Here is an 18,945-nt window from a genome sequence, read left to right on the forward strand (position 1 = left end):
TTGGAAGAGAATGTAGCTTTTGCCCAATTAAATTATTTAAAGGAAATTAAACTATATTAACAATGCAATTGAAACTGTAACGCAACGAAAATTGTAAAGGATGAATTGTGAAAGTAACAGTTTACCCCAACATACAAATTATGTCATCATTTACTCACCCTCAAGTTGTTCTACAACTGTATTCATTTCTTTGTTCTGATGAACACAGTGAAATATATTTGGAAGAATTATTATAACCAAACAGTTCTTGGCCACCATTGACTACCAACAGTAGTTCTGTGTTTATCAAAACAAAGACATGTATACAGATTTAGAACAACCCGAGGGTGAGTAAATAAGGCTAAAATGTTTATTTTTGGGTGCACTTACCCTTTATTTCACCCCATACTTTCCCATTAAACGCAACACTTGTTTTATATTTTTACTTTTCCAGATAATCTATTCATATTTCTGAAGCTATAAAAAAGATGTTAAGTAAAAATTCAAGTGAAATTTAAAACGTATTTAGACATTGCATGGACAAAAGTCTATTCGTGAATAATGGGAACATTGTATTCTGTCATCACAGCTGTATGCCAAAAGTCTACATTTCATCAACTGCAAGTTATTTCTCAGTTAATATATATTTTAAATTAAACAGAAATATTTGTATATCATACAATAATAGGATATGACACCTTTTTGACAGAAGCCCAATTCATGTTTGCTTTAATTATAATAAAACAAATTAAGGAATTAAATTAGCAATAAGAAAACACTGATCACAACTCCAGCAGCATCCATACATAAATAACATTTATTTCTTTAGACAACATTATCCTTTCATGTTTAGAGAATAGGAAATGCTGTTCAGACACGCATACACAAGATTCAATCAAGGCGTGTGCTATATTCTAATCCCTAAATTTAACCTCGACACAAAATAATTCGCCCATAATTTGGAGTCTTTTTAAATGGGTAGAATGACTTTTTTTGTGTATGTTGTTTTTCTTTGTAGAGACATTTTCAAACAATTGGTCCTCACAATCTACGCTCACACACATACAGCCATTAAACTCAGAGCACTTACTTTCTTATCACATGAGTATCGAGGATTTTTGCCAGTTTATCAGATAAAGACATCTTAAACAAATCACTTTTTAAGGCAAAAAACAGATTTCACAAGCAGATAAGTATAACCAAACATCCCAGTGTAGATACAGAAAACCTGGTCACAGATATAAACATCAAAAAGTGTTAAAACATATTTTATGAAAAAGTAAATTCCTTCTCTTCAAGTAAACTAAAAGATTTGTTTACCAATGTCCGTTCATTTTCTACAAACCTATAGCCAAAAAGTTTCATGGTTGGTCCACAAACTTCTTGTATAACTTGGGCCAGTTTGAAAGGGATACGAAGGCGCCATTTCTCCACCTGTTCTGAAGAGTTTTTTTGGGTGGAATACACGCCGCTTGCCTCCGCCGTCGTGTGCGTGTTCTTAAGAATCCACTCCCTTGCTTGTGTTGTAAATGGAATCCCTGTGAAATTGTACATTTCCGCTGCTTTCTGCATGGGGTACCTGGCTATGTCCTCGTAACGCACTAACATGTAACGGTTCTTTAACCATTCAGGCCTACTCAAACCCAGCTCGGCAGACATGCGGATGTTGTTACAGTGTCCCTCCAGACGTTTCACCTCCTCGTCCTCGACAGGTACTTCTCCATTCACAGCCCAACTTTTCCAGTTCTGGTACTTATTGGCAAAAGCCACCATCCTTGATGCCAGGATGGCCCGAGGGTCCCTTACCAGCTGTATGAGTCTGACATCCAGTTGTTGGTCCTCTACTAGAGAACGAAGAGTGTCTAGTTGTTGGACCCTAACGGTTTTTATAACCCTGTGTTTTTTCCCCTGGCAGGCCTCAGACGCCAAGGTCAGATTAAGCGGCCCGCACAGTCTCGTCTTGCAATGGTACCTCTCAAAGACGTGTTTTACCACTGGGGTGCAGACCCGTTCCTCGCACAGGGCCACGCTGGACTCCCTGCGGAACAGGGCATGGGTGACATGGTTCCGGGGAGGGGGGCTGATGAAACTCTCCAAAAGAGAGAAGTCGCACCAGAAGAGATGTTTCAGAACATCCCTGTACACCCAAACAGATGTGCTGGTGTTTGTGCCGCCCATGCCAAACGATAGCATCCTCTCCACATGCCAAAGCGGCTCAAAGAGGTAAAACATATTGGTGCCCTGTTGGTTGAAAAACTCTCCCACGAAGGAGGATCCTGTGCGTGTTGTAGCCATCAACAGGATGTGCTTTTCGCCATTTTGGCTGGCCCTTAAAATCTGAGTGTCATTGTTGCTATAAATATCATCTAGATAGGAGCTGTTGTCATCCATAAGCTCAAAAGAACTTGAGACCAGCGTCTCAGGTGTCTGCATTGTTCTGTGAAGTGTCAGCTTATCTGAAACCCTACAATATTGAGAAAAAATAAAATTAGAACTTTTTAAAACTGACACAGCACATGGAAATAAATTCTTTTTTTTTAAACTACTCACCTTGAAATAATGTTGTTTTCCTTTTCGATGACGACAAGCGCCACAATGGAGATGATGATAATTGCATACTTATTCCTCATTCTCAAATACAATTCTGGTTAGAAAGTGCCTCTTGCTTTTTAGTCACCGCAGTCAGCGGTTTGGTCTCATCTCATGACAGAACCTGCATCAACAATTCATCTGAAATAAAATCAGAAGCAATGCCACAGTTTAGGACAATCGTATTAGTCACAGACATAAAACTAGTTCATACGTATTTATTCAGACCGGTGACAGATTTAAACCTTTTGGCACAGGGGAATATAAGAAGACACAGACAATCTCAGCTTTGTTCCCCAACAAGCAACCCTGCACTGTCATCACCTGTCCAGTAATTCCTCTCATTTGGGATGATGAGAGATGATGAGTAGCACAATGTCTCTCTTTGGTCTGTGTGCTTCTTCATACTTGGGTCAAGATGAATCATTTTCATATCAAAATGAGATCTATGTGCTTCAGAGCACAAATTTAGAGAGCAAAGAGGAAACAAAATATCATACAGTAGCTTCATGGTGCTACCCCTAGGCAACTGCAAAAAGGAAATGACATCCTATTGAAGAGACACTGAAGTGCTTTTATTAAATATGGGAAGTCAGTTTCTGTGTGGATTTTTTGTTTTTGGGCAAAGAAGCTATTCATTTTCTGAGAAATATTTAATGACAAATAATGAGGTTCCTGCTCTGAATGTGTTTAGCTGTTCTTGCTTGCATTTATTGCTGTTTTCATTCATCCGTCTTCTGGGTAGAACAGCAGACAGTAGCTGGCAAAACATATTACGAGTAGGTGGTTAAGAACTGCTTGGGTTCAAACATTTGTCCAAATATATTCATTTGTGTTCATCTATGTCATAGATAGGTTGAAGAGCGTTTGTCGAGCTGGTCTCAAAATCTGGGTAGAAAATAGCACATAACTTATTGATATTGATGTTTTCAAATGTAAAAACCACCTGAACTTCAAAAGTTGACCTCAGACAACAGTATAACATAATAAAAATTGCCTTAAAATAATAGAACACCTTTAAATAATAATAAGAATCCCAAGTATGGATATTGTTTTTGTTATATCTCACACCAAAGGTATGAGGTAAAAATGATCTCCCTCGCTCTCTCTCTCTCTCTGTCTCACACACACACATAATAGATTGGGTTGTTGCAATAAACCAGTGGCTTTAGGGGATGTTTGACCCCAGATAACCCCTCAGAATAGCTTTAAATGCATTAGCTCCCATAACCAGATTCGACTCTCTTCAGGACTGTTGTTTACCCACAGTAATGCATTGTTAACTCAACAGCAAGACAAACACCAGTTGACAAGGCTCAAACTGGACCATACCATGAATACATCTGTTACCTAACCTCTCCCAGATTTTCGACTGTAACACTCTTCCAAACCCTACACAAATCACAGTGCAGTTTTGCTGTCATAAAATAAGATTCGTATTGTGCTACAACTGTCACAGGTAAATGCCACGCAATTTGTCTGCACAAAGAGTAGCATTTAGGATGTGACACAATGTTCATGCCGTCAACGAATGATAGTGTGCAGTCCAAGTAAATATAAACCAATTATGTAGGCTTATTATGCCATAGCCGTCAAACTGTCAGGCACAGCGGTTGAACCGAGATCTTTACATATTCAAAACCCACTGGAGCATTTGACAAATCTGATGATCTGCTCAGGCAGAAAGGGACATCGCTCTGTTCATCATTTTTATACAAATTACATTAATGGCTTCTCTTACAGCCGTATAGATGTGTTAAACGTGTACAGGAAATTTTGGTTTTGAAGGATGCTTGAACCTTTTTCATTTGTTATCATCTACAAAATGACTTTACTTTGATGCCCACGTTCATTTCTATTTCCAAGAAACAGACGGTACACTACACATCAATGGCTTGTTAAAATAAGGTACAGTGTATCTGATGTATTCCGACCGGTCTATAACATGTGGTCAGTCATTTTAAACTTTTGAAAAATCACTGTTACACTGATATAATCTAGAGCCGGTTTCTGTGAGGAAACATGACACAGAAAGTGAGTTAGCACGCGGGTATCAGAGAGGTGTGCGCGGTCTGGGGCTAGGGAGCATGTTTCATCCTTGTGTTTTTGTCTTGTTTCATTACTGAGCGCTTTGCGGTTCAGCAGTGCGTGATGGCGCCTTCTGGGAGATAGGCAGTGTTTAGCTGGAGTTCTTCTGTGAGATAAATCCACTATCACCAGAGACAGGCCCACAAGTTGCAGCTGCGGCGGTGGTGGAGGAGGGGAACTGGTGTATTTGTCATGGAAATATCACAAAATGTAAACCTTAAGTAGACATGGCACCAAATGCTGCTTTCTCTGTCACAGAGGCACATACAAGTAAAGCTACACGATTGCTTTCACTAGCTGTTCTGTTGATGAGCTAATAAGGGTGAACTTACAGAAATGTTTTTATCTGCATACATAGAAAATATGAACTGTGGCTTTCGTAGAAATTGTTTATATAAATACAAATATAATATAATACAATACAATTGTTAAAATAAACACTTTTTAAGTCATGAGATTTAAGTCTAAATAAAAAAAATTGGTGATCATTTGCAAAATAAAGGGTTGATGCCCCAAAATGCTTTGTTTGTGGCTATATTCGAGTTCCATTGTAAGAAACGCAGAAGACAAAATCGCACGTATCAACTTATGTATTTTAAAGCATTTTTTCTGATGTGTAAATTCATACCTTGGCTAAATGTGTCTCCGGCGGCTGTTCCGGAGCATCCCGAATGATCGCGTCCGGTCACCGCTACACATTGTTCCGTAGCGTACGTTAAGTCTCCAAACTACTGCAGCGAGTTAAATCAGTATAAAAGCTTTAAATGAAAGTTAATGTTTGACCTTTACAGACTTAGATGGGATGATTCCCCTGATAATCTTTACTCCACGAACAAAAGGAGTTTGACGATTCAAAGTTGATTAAAAATTCATCGCTCCGACTTTTACATGTTTCATGTAGTTTAAGCATGCAACTCGCTTCGCGTGAAATGTCCCGAAGTCATTTACAGACTCGAACAATATTAAAGACTTACAGATTTATCTCCATTTGCGGTTTTCTTTGCGAAGAGCTGAAAACGTGTCCATTCGACGCTCCTCAAGTTTGGGCTACCTTGGATATCGGGTCACGTGGTTAAAAAGAGAACCCCTAACGCGAGGGTCTTGACAAGAGCTTTTCTGTTTAGGAGAGCTGGTCTGGACACATCTATGTGGATTCCTTCATCCTACAGGATCACGTGTGTTCTTGTGCTCTAAATAAGCGCCAATGTTTTAGTTTGCGGGAAAGATCTTCTGAACTCAACTATTTAGATCTCAGAGGTCAAGTTTACAGAAAATTAACCTGGTAACCTTACGACCATTTCTAGTAAAACTGCCGTACGGAAATATATAATCCCACCCAAAACATGGCTGCTTGTACTATAATAAAACCACAGCCAACCAATTTATTATCCCAAGAGAGTGGACCCCTACCTGCCATAATGACCGTTTACAATCACACATGGTTATAAGTGTTGTTGCTGTTATGACCCGTAGGTGGCAGCATCGTGCACAAGAAATGTAGAAAACAAATAAATTAAGCGCTACCAACTAACATAGATAACTTGGTGTACTTTAATTCATTACCACGTGGCTGCCTTGAAATATGTAAAACAGAAACGGTTTGTGATATGTATGTGAAAGAATCATTGTTTAGTAATCGCTAAATTTATTTATATGGTGACAGTGCATGCCATGTTAGTGTTTTTGCTGTAAGCTATCCTGGCTATTCTGGGTGGCTGTAACACACACAAACAACATGTAACACAGCATTTCTGTGTGTATGTATTATGGTGTTTTTAGTGCAATTAACATTGTTTTTTTCTTTGCTAAAATACGCTTAGAGGTCTCCAAGGCCCTTACGAGAAAGAGCTTTTGGACGTCTGGTAGTAGCATATTCTTGCCACGTGGAGGCAGTGATACACAGTGTTACTAACATTACAGTGGACATAAAATATGAACATTTTTTAGGGTTTTTGTAGTGAAATGTTTGTATTGAGCCAGCACAGAGGGGTTATATTTGGTCTGCCAGTAGGTTAAATCAAATAGAATCTTTCGTATTAATGGAAATTATAAATGATGATGAGCGTTCCTTTTAAAATGATGTGAATTCATTAGGCAAATTTTTTTTTATTTATTTAAAGCGATTTATCAAAGTTACAATCTCAATCTGGTTATAGAAGCAGTGCTGCTTAATGGAGTGTAATGAAAGACTATAAAAATGCGTGCGTGTTTTGGAAACAGGAGAAACGTGACAAAATGAATGGATTGAAGGACCATGTAAAAGCCTCCTCCTTTAGCCAAAGTTTGCCTGCATATTATATTTTCAATTCAGACGAAGTTTGCGAGAAGATTAAGAGATCCCAATTTGTTTTTGATCCAGATTTAAACTGTGTTTTGAGTCTTTTTATTCATCCAATCCAAAGATTAATTGTAATCCAAGAAGTAACATTCACATATGTGCAGTGATGAAAATATTAATTCTACTAAATACATGGCTAATAGTTAAACACATTGAAACAGGACTTTCAATTAAATATTTAAAGGGGGTTATGTTTCTAGTATAATTGCTTTACTAATAAACACAATATTCTTTCATTCATCTTCAACCTTGTTATAGAGCATCTCTGTTGCACATGAGATCTGAAATGTAATAGTTATTAGCTCGGTTCAAAATGTCAGCGCTTGAACTTTCCCAGGATGAGTTTTCATCAGGAACATTTACTTTTCTTTTTGCTTTTTTATGCGTGCATGTCCTATTTTAAACCGTGGTAGGATAATCACAATAAAAGGGATATCTAAGGCCTTTTATAGTCACGTACCACAGATTTAGCCAGATGATAATATTTCACCTAAATGGCAAATCTGTTTGCTATTCAAGGTTCTTTTCTGTCATGTAATCCATGACTGACGTACATGGTCACAATACAAAAAAATGTACAAGCTAAATCTCCTGATGAATTGTAGGTCAAACCTGCGTTAGCATTCTTCCACTATACCAAACACGAATGCAAAGTGTTTGCAGTGATTTATTTGTGGACACGTTAGCTGTATCGTCACCCTTATCATTTATTTACATGAAGTATCATTACAAAACTAAATGGTACAATATAGATCTTTGAAATGTTATTTATTTAATTTAATTAAGTGTAAGGAACAGAAACAAACAGATCAGTCAACATGTTCATAGTTACGATGAGAAAATCAATATTATATGTTCAGTTCCCTGCTCAGACTCTAGTCTTCTCTGTAGTGCACATCCAGACTTGTTTTTGTTTTGTGTGTCCCTGTAGGATTATTGTAGGTTAATCTGCTTGCCTGCCATCTGCCTGCTCCATACAAATTAAACCTAAAGGCAAAGCAACACTCACAAATGTTGATGAAGGTAAATTGGCAGGTGTTTCATTTTGTGATCTGCACTGCTGCTCATATGCACAAAAGTAATATGAAAACGCTTATGTGTAATGGAAATTTCTCAAATATGCTTACTGAAGTTTCAATCTCCCAACTTCGTTTCAATGGCAATAAATAGTAAACAGTAAAACAGTATTCCAAGAAAAATGTTATATATATTATATATATAACGTTTATATTCTTTCTTGGAAGTATCCATTGTCGTGCAAGAAATCCTCAGTTATGACTGGAAATAACATGAACTTAATTTTCACTAATTGTATTACGTTCCATTTATACGTGGAGCCAATTGAGCAGCGACTGAGTACATCCTACATTGCTAAAGTTCTTTAATAAAAAATGAATTACTCTTTCATAATGTTTTCTCACTGGTCTTTGATGTTGAATAGTTTTGTATTTAGGTTAAATCAAGTACTTTAACATGAAAGTGAGCTCTGTTCAACTGGAATAGATGCAAACACCGGGCTCTAAGAATGTTCTCAGGGTTAAGGCGTGTCATTGGATTAGGCTCTTAGCACCTGCCTTGACTCTTCTTCATTTGCAATAGACACATTTAGAAGGACACTACTATAGCATTGTTCCCTAGTGCGCTATCTGGCCTGCTTTGCTTTAATAGGATGAAGAATGCTATGGAAATACAATTTTCATTATTTTTTCTGCTAGGATATATCTGCTTTGGTATGTATTCAATTGAGAGCACACATTGTGAATTAAGGACGTAAACCACAGGCTAAACGTTCTTATACTTCACTGAACCTGATTTATAATGCATGTATTTGATTTTTTCATTTGCATCACCTGTATTCCTGCTTGACAGTAGGAGGTGAGCAATGTCGCTGAAAGTAAAAAAAGAAAAATTACATTTTATTATTTTCTATTATTATAATGTGAAATTCTTATTTGTTTATTGGTTTAATATATTTTGTAAATGATTACAATTAAGTCAATTCAAATGAATTTCTTAAATGAATTTGAGTAATGAGAAAGATTTGTTAAGTCAGGGCACTCATCTATGACGTAAAGCATTTGTAATCCTAGACAAATATCGTGATATGCTGTAAACTCTGGTTATTTTAATATGTTAAATTGGTTTGTGCTATTTTAATGTCTTGTTCTCTTTAATGTTGTTTATAGCACATAGTGACTACGCACCTTATTTCTATGATAATGGGCCCAACAGTAACAATGGTAACATGGCGTTGTTTAGTCTTTCAGAAGACACATTGAAAGGTGAGATGCTATTTCATTTAATATTTTGCTTGGTTGCTGTTCAGAATTAGATCACTAAACTTGCATGTTTATGCTAATGTTACCAACTAATTAAAAGACCACAAACATTTTGGACGGCATCTTTTGATGGGTTTTGGCCAACAGTAACAATAAAATGGTGACTGCTATTTATTATATACCGTGTTTTGAGCTCTGATGAAGTTGGTTTGTTGTGAGATACTATTGAGAATCAGAAGCTGTGCTATGCATTGTACTCTAGTCTCTTGTTAGTGGTGTCAAGGTCATAAGGTCTAGAAAACATGTAAAAACAGAAGCATCCAGTTTGGTTAAAAGCATCTGCATTGTGTGTACAATTTTGAGAGATCACAGATTGACATTTTACTGTTTTAACAGTTGTTGTTAATAAAAGACCTTCTCGCTAATCCGCTGCCGTTATTTACAGGAACGCAGATTTATGTTCTAAATGGAAGTGACCCTGAAGGTCAGCCAGTCAAATATGGGCTGACCTTTGAATCTGGATCCAAAGAATATTTTCATGTTCATCCTCAATCTGGAGCAGTAACATTGATAGAGGAGCTGGACAGAGAGGTACATTTAGCACGTGTTAGTCTAAAGCATTTTTATATTTGTTGAGTACCTGACAGCTGTTTATTATCACAGGCACAAGATGCAATTCATGTCTTTGTCAGTATCTCAGATGGCCTGAATAAAGCAAGTATTGTTGATTTGAAAGTCTCATCCAATGTTAGGCATGTGTCTTTGTAATCTTTCTAACACTCTGGTGGCATGTCAGGTTGTTGAAAAGGTTACAGTTTTTGTACTGGATGCCAATGATGAGAGACCACAGTTTCAAAATATGCCCTCCATCGTGGATGTGCCAGAGGTGAGGACTCAATTATGAGTTATAAGTTAATTGCTTTGTTTTTCTTATTATTAACATTTAATATGAAATTGAGGCTATGTTTGTAATATGTTAATTGATTTTGAAATGATTCGGTAGGCTTCTTTTAAACTGTATTAATATGTGTGCACAGAACACAACATCTGGGAGCAGCATCTACAAAGTGTTGGCAGTAGACCGAGACACAGGTTCAGGGGGATCGGTCACTTACTTTCTCCAGGTAACATCTGGCAAATTCTTGTCTTCGACTACATATTAAACGGAATTAAGGGCAAATAAAATAATGACACTTGCCTTTTGTTCATTAATGCTGCAGCTTTTATTTGAATCAACATGTTAACAGTACTACTGAGTCATAAAGAGAAAAAATCTATAAGACCATTTGAAACTGGACTTAAATAGATTTTTAGCATCAGTCCATCTTGCGCTGTTTGGAACAAGTTTAAAATAAGTGGAAGACAGCTGGGTTGTGCAAATGTTGCACTATATAAAATGTATTATTATTGTAAACAAAAGAGGTGGAAGTTAAACTGTGGTTCAGTGAAATGAGTTTTGACCTTCCCAATGATGACACAAAACGGCTTTTTATTCCTTTCACATATTCTTTTAATCTAGAGCACTGAACCAAAAACAAAGTTTTCTATTGACCACAACAGTGGTGTGCTGAGGATAAAACCTGGAGAAGGCCTTGATTATGAGAAATCTCGCACGCATTTTATCACTGTAGTGGCAAAGGTGAGAGACTCTGTTTTCTCAATGATAGCTTATCGTTCCCATTTCCAGCCCTTATCTGATTATATCGGATTACTTATGGAATTATCAGAATAATAGTGTGTATATTATACTATACATATTTAATGTAACAATATATTTATATTTTGTTTGAAACTTTCGGTTTCAGGATGGTGGTGGCAATAACAAGGGAAAACAAGTAATGATGACATCCTCTGCCACCTTGACAATAAATGTGATTGACATTCAAGACACTCCCCCCATGTTTGTTGGAACACCTTACTTTGGTTATGTCTACGAAGTCTCCTCACCTGTGAGTATTTTCATAGTGTACAGTATTTCGAAGAAGCTTCACACAAAAGGCAAAAAGCTTCTGTCATATGATAAAACATCATGGAAATTTACTGGCTTGCATAGTTTTCTAATATTCAAATGCCTTTCAACTACACTTTTACTTTTTGGGCAAATGCTGTAGTTTCTTGTTTCTTGGATCATCTCTCATTTTTCACCTAAAATGGAAATGCATCGACTAACTGACCAAATCTGAGACTGAGTTTTGTCCACAGGGCTCCGAGACATTTACAGTTTATGCCAAAGATGGAGACATAGCAAATCCAAATCCAGTCATTTATTCAATAGACTCTGGTATGTAGTGCTTTTCGGGTGTAAGTTTTTCATTACAAAAAAAACAAAAAACAAATATCAAACCCTCAAACGAAGCCGCATTTTATACCACCAATTTAACACATTCTTATTTATTCTATACAGGAGCAGATGAAGTTTTTGCCATTAATAAAACCAGTGGCTGTATTACTCTGAAAGTATACCCAACCCAACTGAAAAGGGAAACTTTTAATATAAAAGTCAAGGTAAAATTCATTTATCTTCTTTTTCCTGGAATAACATGTTTGCTGCTGCATCCCTGATCTCTGAATTGAAACAGGGCTACAGTCATATTTCGCCTATTTTATGAATGGACCAATCAATAAAATTGATCTCAGTCTATGGCATGTTTTTGTGTTAATGCCTTAAATTTAATAATCTGTCATTTCTTTGGTTCTCAGGCATCAGAAGTCAACCCAGAAGGAAAACTAATGGACTATGCTGTTACCACAGTGACCATTCGGGTAGTGGATCTGAACAACCATCCACCGACGTTCTACGGAGAGAATGGACCGCAGAACACGTTTGAACTAACAATGTACGAACATCCTCCACTGGGAGAGTTTCTGAGGGGCTTGAAAATCACAGTCAATGACTCAGATCAGGTACATTCCTGTTTGCTTTCATTTCTCACACTTTATAGATTTCTGAACATTTAAAAAAGTAAATATTTTTACCAGAACACAAGACAAAAATGTTTACGAAGAATGTAATTTTTAGCAGTGTTGCTGTGCTAATGCCAGTAGTGACCAGTCTCTTCTTGCTCATTTTGAATCTCAAAAGTCAAAGTGGTTTCCGGGACGGGGATTAGTTTAAACCAGGACTAGACCTTAGTTTAATTTTGAAATTTAAGTGATTTCAACAAACATTTCACACTAAAAACATTACTTGTGTGCATTTTAAGACTTATTTTAGGAATGTTCGTGCAAGTCAGAAAGTACTAATATTAATAATAATTCTACAGTTACTGGCAAATTTGCTGCAAAACTACAGCAAAGTTTTACACTGAAGATATCTGTTTATTTTATATTTGTTAGTCAGATTTTAATAATAGTAGATTTAGTATTATAGAATATTTGCGAATAGCATTAAAGATAAACATGGCATTTAGTCATTAGTTTAATGCATCACTTCAGTGTGCTTCAATGTTCAGTCATAATGAAACAGATTAATTTATTTTACATAAATGAAACGAATGTACCCGCACAAGCAGGTGGTCCATTTTGAGCTTGTGTCATATTATGCAATGATTTATCTGGTTATTCAGCATTCATTGAGAGATGTGCAGATTCATTACACAAATGAAGATCGCCTCGGGAACCACATTGCAACAACATACCAGCTAACGAAATATTTGATCATGCATTCAAAAAAAGTTTTGACATATCATTCTAAATGTACATTTGTGAAAGCTGTATACATTACATTTGTTAGTATTATTTGTGAGATTAAATTATGTTACAAAATGCGTTTATGGTGTATTTTTGTTGACAGGGAGCAAATGCTAAATTCCACCTCAGACTGGTTGGCCCAGGCCGCATGTTACGAGTGGTTCCTCAGACTGTCCTGAATGAAGCCCAGGTCACTGTCCTGGTAGAGGATTCTGCTGCAATAGACTTTGAGAAATCAGAATTTTTGACATTTAAGGTAATCTGCTGTAATTTTATAAGAAGAATCTACAGTGAGGCCAAAATGTAACGTATTTGTTTCTTTTTTCCAGCTCCTCGCTGTCGAGATTGACACACCTGAGAGATTCAGTGCTACAGCAGATATAATCATTCATCTTCTAGACACAAATGATAACGCTCCAAAGTTCACCTCCGATTTTTACATTGCCCGGATTCCAGAGAACTCACCTGGAGGCTCCAATGTTGTGTCTGTGACAGTGAGTACAGGACACTGTAGACATTATATAAAAAAGACAAGAAGATCAACATGTCTGTCATCCTCTCCAGAGTGTTCTGCAACAGTATAAATAAGGCTAAGCATTAATCATCTAAATATAATGTTTGAGGATCAGAATCCAAAATCATGCTCAGTATGTGCATGCTTCCTAAGAAGTAAGCTGCCAGATGGCTATCATTTTCATTCAGTTGTGTAACACTAAAAGCCCAGATTAGATTTTTTTGGGCATTAATAGATGCTAATGGCATCAGTACCATCACCTGATGTGGTCATATCATTAAACCATGACTTTCTCTGGTGACAGTAACACCGACTTCCTCAGTGTCGAATAAAATAAGTGAATATGTTTTTCTGTCATCTAAAAATATAAAACATAATATAAGGCTATGTTTCGAGGTTACAGTCTGCTAAATGATCTGGCAGATTTTGACTTTGGACGTAAGAACATGCTCCAAACATGAGTTAATCCTCACATCCCCAAAAAGTAATCTGTTCTGTTACGTAGACGTTGACCACGTTCACCGTAGATGAGCATGTTTGTGACGTTTGTTTATCCAAATCTTCTTATGCTCTCCACAGGCCACAGATCCTGATTCTGGTCTATGGGGAGTGGTCAGATACTCCATCTACGGTTCAGGTGCAGATCTGTGAGTAACACTGGTATCACACTCTTCATATCCGTCTTTGGATGTTAGTGTATTTTAGATCACTTGTAAGGTGCTGTGGGACCTGCTGGTGCAACACCAGCTGACCGCAATAAGCCATGTTAAAAACAATCGCTTATGCAACATCATTAGCACCGAAACGCAAACTGTTTAATGAATGGGAGAGGAGGAGGCAAGCGTCTGAGCTTAGCCCAACTCATCACACACTGGAGTGGTCCAGTCACATGCAGCTTACAAATACTAACGCTCCTAAGACATTACAGACTTTATAAACGGGTGGTGATCATAACCGTTCGGGCAAACTTCCAATGACTCTGCCGTGGTAAGAGTTAGCTTTCTGACTCTGGCTGCCTTAGGACAATTTCCCTGAGGACTGAATATACCCAAGAGGATTTCATTTTGTTTTCTTTTATTAAATTCCAAACCCAGTTCACAAATAGCTGGAAAATTCTTGCCATCTTGAAACACAGTTCGGTCTGTATTTAATGAACCATGTGTCCAGCTCTAAGCTTCTCAAGGCCATAAAGATAGAGTCATGATCTCTTTTGGTAACAAATTATTTATGTTTTATAGAGCATAAAACACACGTCTACGAACCAAATTAAATCTGTAAGTGGCGGCTCATCGACAGAATAAGCATTTTAAATCGTTGTGGTGTAAGCTCCCATTGGCTCTTTGAACTTGATGTCTTGCACATGTTATTTAAAACTCTGAGTGAGTGAGCGAGCAAGTGAGTGAGAACCCATGTAAAGGCAGTAATACCAGCATACATCCCTTGTTTCATTTAACTAGCACCAAAAATCTAAATTGTGTGAAATAATTTCATTGAAATGTTAAGTTCAATCATGTGATGTCTTTAGTAGAAATATCCAATATCCAATCAACTGTTTACTTTGACCAAATGACATCATCTCTTCTCTACAGAGCTAAATAATAGAATTTCTGGAACAATCTGCTTTTACAACACACGTAGTACATAGACCTCCATCTCGGTTAATCTGCTAATGGGATTTAGGGAGAAAATAGATTTGGTGTCATGCTCATGTAACTGCCCCACTTAAAGGTGCAGTCTGTATACTTACCACCATGAAATTGTATTTTAAAAATACTTATTCAAAAATAAGTTTTACACAAACCGAAAGAAACCGAAAATAACTATTTTCTATACGTTTATATGCAGGTTTCTCATTCAGGCTGATTCTGGAATCATCTACACCCAGCCCTGGGCCAGTCTGGACGCTGAAGTAAAATCCAAGTATAACTTTTATGTGAAGGCCGAAGACACAGAAGGAAAATACAGTCTCGCTGAAGTCTTTGTTACCATCCTGGACCTCAATGACCATCCACCAGCATTTAATGAAAACTCACTAGAGAAGACGATGATTATCGGCGCACCGGTGAAAATAGAGGTTAGCTTCTAATTGTAAAGTGAAAGTTCACCCAAAAATGAAAGTTCTGTCCTTATTTACTCACCCCCTTGTCATTTAAAACCTGCATGTCCTTCATTCTTCCGCAGAACACAAAAGAAGATATTTTTAAGGATGTTTTTAACCTGCACCCATTCACTTGCATTTGTTTTGTGTCCGTACAATAGAAGGGAATGGGGGCCAATGCTGTTCGATCACCAACTTTCGCCAATAAATCTTTTGTGTTCTGTGGAAAAAAGAAAGTCATACAGGTTTGAAATGACAAGAGGGTGTAAACGATGACATCATTTTCACTTTAATGCTGTTCACTGTTTCATTTTCTAAAGAAAATACCTGTAATTTCTGATGTACCTTTGTTTGACGATGTTTAGGCAGTTGATGAAGATGCAGAGGAGCCAAACAATGTAATTGAATACTCCATCATGAAAACCGACCCAGACAACATATTTGACATTGATGCAGATACAGGAGAAATAAAGTTAAAGCCGTACATCAAGTCTATGGACATTGTCCAAAACATCACTAACCAGAGAGACTGTACCTGGTCTTTGGTAGTTCAGGCCAAAGACAGAGGTTCTCCATCTTTTAGTACAACTACTATAGTAAAGATTGACATCACAGAAGCGGTGAGTGTTTTTTTTTTTCAAGAATATTCTCATTCAAAACAATGTTTAAAATCTGAAAGTTGCCAAAAGGCCATTCAAAGACGTTTTCACTCACGATAACTGTACATATAAGCCAAAACAGTAGCCAGTATTTGTTGCCAGTATTATCTCTTTAGTGAACTTTTTACTGCAGATTTTACTATCTTTTTTCTATATTTTCAATAAAAAATGTTTGAAGGTATAAGTTAAGTAGACCTTTATTTTACCTGTATTGTGAAACTTAGAGTTAAGTCAGTGTTATTGTGTCCTTTACAGATCAAATCACGAATGATATCATACTTCTTGAGTTTGAGAACTCGGCCCTGGACTGTTTTCAGCATTTGTATGAGCGTTGTTGTCCTCTCTGTTTGTTTGACCGTTTTCATTTCCACCATAATTTACTGGAATGCCGTGAAAAAGTCCCGGGTCCAGCCAAGGGGCAAGATCAGAAAGATTATTAAAAGGCCCTGACCATGAGACACTTTTACAAGACGGCAAATATATTTCTTTAATTGACACCAACACAAATGCTCAGCTTGGTTTTTCATTTCTTGTCCATCTTTCATTTTGTTTTGTCTGTAAAAGAGCACAGTTACAATAAAATCATTCACATATGTCTATTTTTCCGAATTGTCCGATTTTCTGTTCAGCCTTTATTAGTTCAGCATATAGATCATAAAGACGAGGCTACATGGTCTTATTAGTGGGTGCCTCATTTAACTCTTCTGATCTTGTCTGGCTCTTGTGTAGCACTTAAATTCTACCAAATTATCAGACTAAATCAACTTCTATCAATCAGTTCTCAGACGCCAAGATGCCATGCAGTCATGCCATTATATTGACTCTGAGCAGCCCTATCAGTGCTCTCCAACACAGATGTGTACAATCTAAACACCGTGTTGACTTCTGTTGGCATCTCTGGGAGATGAATTTACCTCCTCCACTTTACTGTTTGTTTCTGGGCAAAAGCCCTCAATATAAATCTTGAGTCCCGTGGACTTGATTACTTTTTGTGCTCTTTTACAGACTCAACTCAGGGGACCATTGGCGTCCTTTTTAATGAAAAGTAGAGAAAATCCCATGCAAATCCTAGGCTTGATTTGTGGTGTCATTGTAACCATGGTTTGTGTGACAGTCCTGATCTCAACCGTTATATACATAAGAAACATAAAGTCTAACCGGATCCTGCCCTCCCGACGCATCATACGGAAGAAACGTAAACCTCGGAGACAAGAGAACTTCCAGCAACCGTTTCGAGAGGAAAATCATGGAGATCATTTCAGAGAGAGGGGACCTGAGATTCCTACAGTAGAAAACATCAACTGTAACAACAACATGAGTGCCTGTAAACATCGATCCCCTCCGTCACCTCCTAACGCACCCATTCCCCCACCGTTGCCAGGTCACTACAGGAAAAAAGACAGGGATTGGATGGTACCTACAGTTTCTGCCTCCGTGGTGTCCAAGACAAAGAAAAGGTCTATTAGGGAAAAAGACAATCCTGTCAACACGGCACTGGTTTCTGAGCTCAAACTCAGACTGGAACAGAAAAAGATGGCTAACAGATACTGAGTATGCATGCTTAAGTATGTTTGCTTAAGTGATGACCACAAAGACAAGATCCCAGCAGGCATTGGACACGTCTGCCAACTCAGCAAGCTACTTACTGAATATTTTCTAATCTGTACATCAGTTCTGGCTGCAAGTCAACGCTAATGGATAATTGAAAGACGTGTTATGGGAAACTAACAGCCTGCTGTCACTGTGCACTGCCCTCTTCTGGATAAAAACAATCATTGGTTCACACCTACTGTAAGGTTTACTTAAATACAAGTGTAATATAATGCTTTGTCATAAAAAGGGAAACTAACAATGAAAATAAAATATGCCTCTTCATAATCCTGTACTCACTATGGTTTTTACGTATATGGATTCTGGATCTCATAGAATATTGTCTGTTCCTTTGAAGAACCATTACAATGCCAAATTGTTTAAAGAATTTGTTAGTTTATAGGATATTTTATTTGACAAAACCTTTTGACTGTTTAATCCAGTATTATACTTTGTGTAAACCGTGCTAAGCAGATGTCTAAACTTAATGTTTTAAAAAGCTTTACCGTCAAAAACATACTATTAGTACTTTCATGTCTTTCAATTGTTAATGCATTAAGGCACACGCCTTTCGATTATAAAAAGGTATTCAGATTATAAAAAGGTAAGAAAGAGATGGTTCTTTAAAGAACCTTTATCTGAACGGTTCTTTGTGGAACCAAAAATGGTTCTTCTATTACATCGCTGTGAAGAACCTTTATTTTACGGAGTGCAACTGTGCATGGTGTAATGTACCTCATCCCTTCATTTAATGCAGTGTTAAATGATTCTTGGATTGCTCTCAATTTATGTGTACTCTTTTGTAAATAAATAACTATTGTCTATTGTCTATATTGTAATATGTTGTTTCTCTCTCAGACGTGGCTAATGATCCAGTTGGTGACAAATTAATAATTTATAATTTGTACATAGTATCATAAAGTAATCATAGTGTCATAGACATCCACAATTATCTATCATAAACTGTCCAGCTGTAGCTGTGGTTTGTGCTTTCCTGTCCTGCCATGTGCTTGTTGTTTTTGGGCTTAGCATGGAGCATAGATTTGGTGCTCTCATTAAGTTTTTTAGGACAAGTTATGAGTTTGCTCTCTGTGGCTTTCCTAAATCTCTAATACGCACAA

The 18,945-nt window shown here is 37.2% G+C and overlaps 2 protein-coding genes across 8 annotated transcripts; one reads left to right on the forward strand and one right to left on the reverse strand.

The window, feature by feature from the left end:
* Positions 1 to 220: 220 nt before the first annotated feature.
* On the reverse strand, positions 221 to 6,131 carry chst3a (carbohydrate (chondroitin 6) sulfotransferase 3a). 4 transcript variants are annotated; one of them, XM_079472835.1, is made up of 4 exons: positions 5,631 to 6,125; positions 5,285 to 5,387; positions 2,530 to 2,709; positions 534 to 2,443 (listed from the first exon to the last, which is right to left on the reverse strand). In XM_079472835.1, the coding sequence occupies exons 3-4, from the start codon at positions 2,607 to 2,609 to the stop codon at positions 1,249 to 1,251; spliced, it is 1,275 nt and encodes a 424-aa protein (XP_079328961.1). In that variant the 5' UTR covers positions 2,610 to 2,709; positions 5,285 to 5,387; positions 5,631 to 6,125; the 3' UTR covers positions 534 to 1,248. The 4 variants fall into 4 exon arrangements, with proteins under 4 accessions (XP_079328962.1, XP_079328961.1, XP_079328964.1 ...); XM_079472838.1 differs by having other exon boundaries at positions 649 to 2,443; positions 5,285 to 5,414; positions 5,631 to 6,048; XM_079472836.1 differs by lacking the exon at positions 5,285 to 5,387 and having other exon boundaries at positions 221 to 2,443; positions 5,631 to 6,073.
* Positions 6,132 to 8,582: 2,451 nt separating this feature from the next.
* On the forward strand, positions 8,583 to 18,661 carry cdhr1a (cadherin-related family member 1a). 4 transcript variants are annotated; one of them, XM_079473744.1, is made up of 17 exons: positions 8,583 to 8,724; positions 9,181 to 9,276; positions 9,719 to 9,864; positions 9,937 to 9,987; positions 10,070 to 10,159; positions 10,311 to 10,397; positions 10,793 to 10,912; positions 11,079 to 11,222; positions 11,476 to 11,554; positions 11,678 to 11,778; positions 11,974 to 12,177; positions 13,067 to 13,219; positions 13,293 to 13,457; positions 14,057 to 14,124; positions 15,323 to 15,551; positions 15,941 to 16,195; positions 17,240 to 18,661. In XM_079473744.1, the coding sequence occupies exons 1-17, from the start codon at positions 8,664 to 8,666 to the stop codon at positions 17,783 to 17,785; spliced, it is 2,595 nt and encodes an 864-aa protein (XP_079329870.1). In that variant the 5' UTR covers positions 8,583 to 8,663; the 3' UTR covers positions 17,786 to 18,661. The 4 variants fall into 4 exon arrangements, with proteins under 4 accessions (XP_079329870.1, XP_079329871.1, XP_079329873.1 ...); XM_079473745.1 differs by having other exon boundaries at positions 8,583 to 8,728; positions 17,240 to 18,660; XM_079473747.1 differs by having other exon boundaries at positions 8,583 to 8,728; positions 16,490 to 18,653.
* The last annotated feature ends 284 nt before the right edge of the window (positions 18,662 to 18,945 follow it).

The sequence above is a fragment of the Barbatula barbatula genome (assembly GCF_947034865.1).
Source record: "Barbatula barbatula genome assembly, chromosome: 14".
In the NCBI taxonomy this organism is placed as follows: domain Eukaryota; kingdom Metazoa; phylum Chordata; class Actinopteri; order Cypriniformes; family Nemacheilidae; genus Barbatula; species Barbatula barbatula.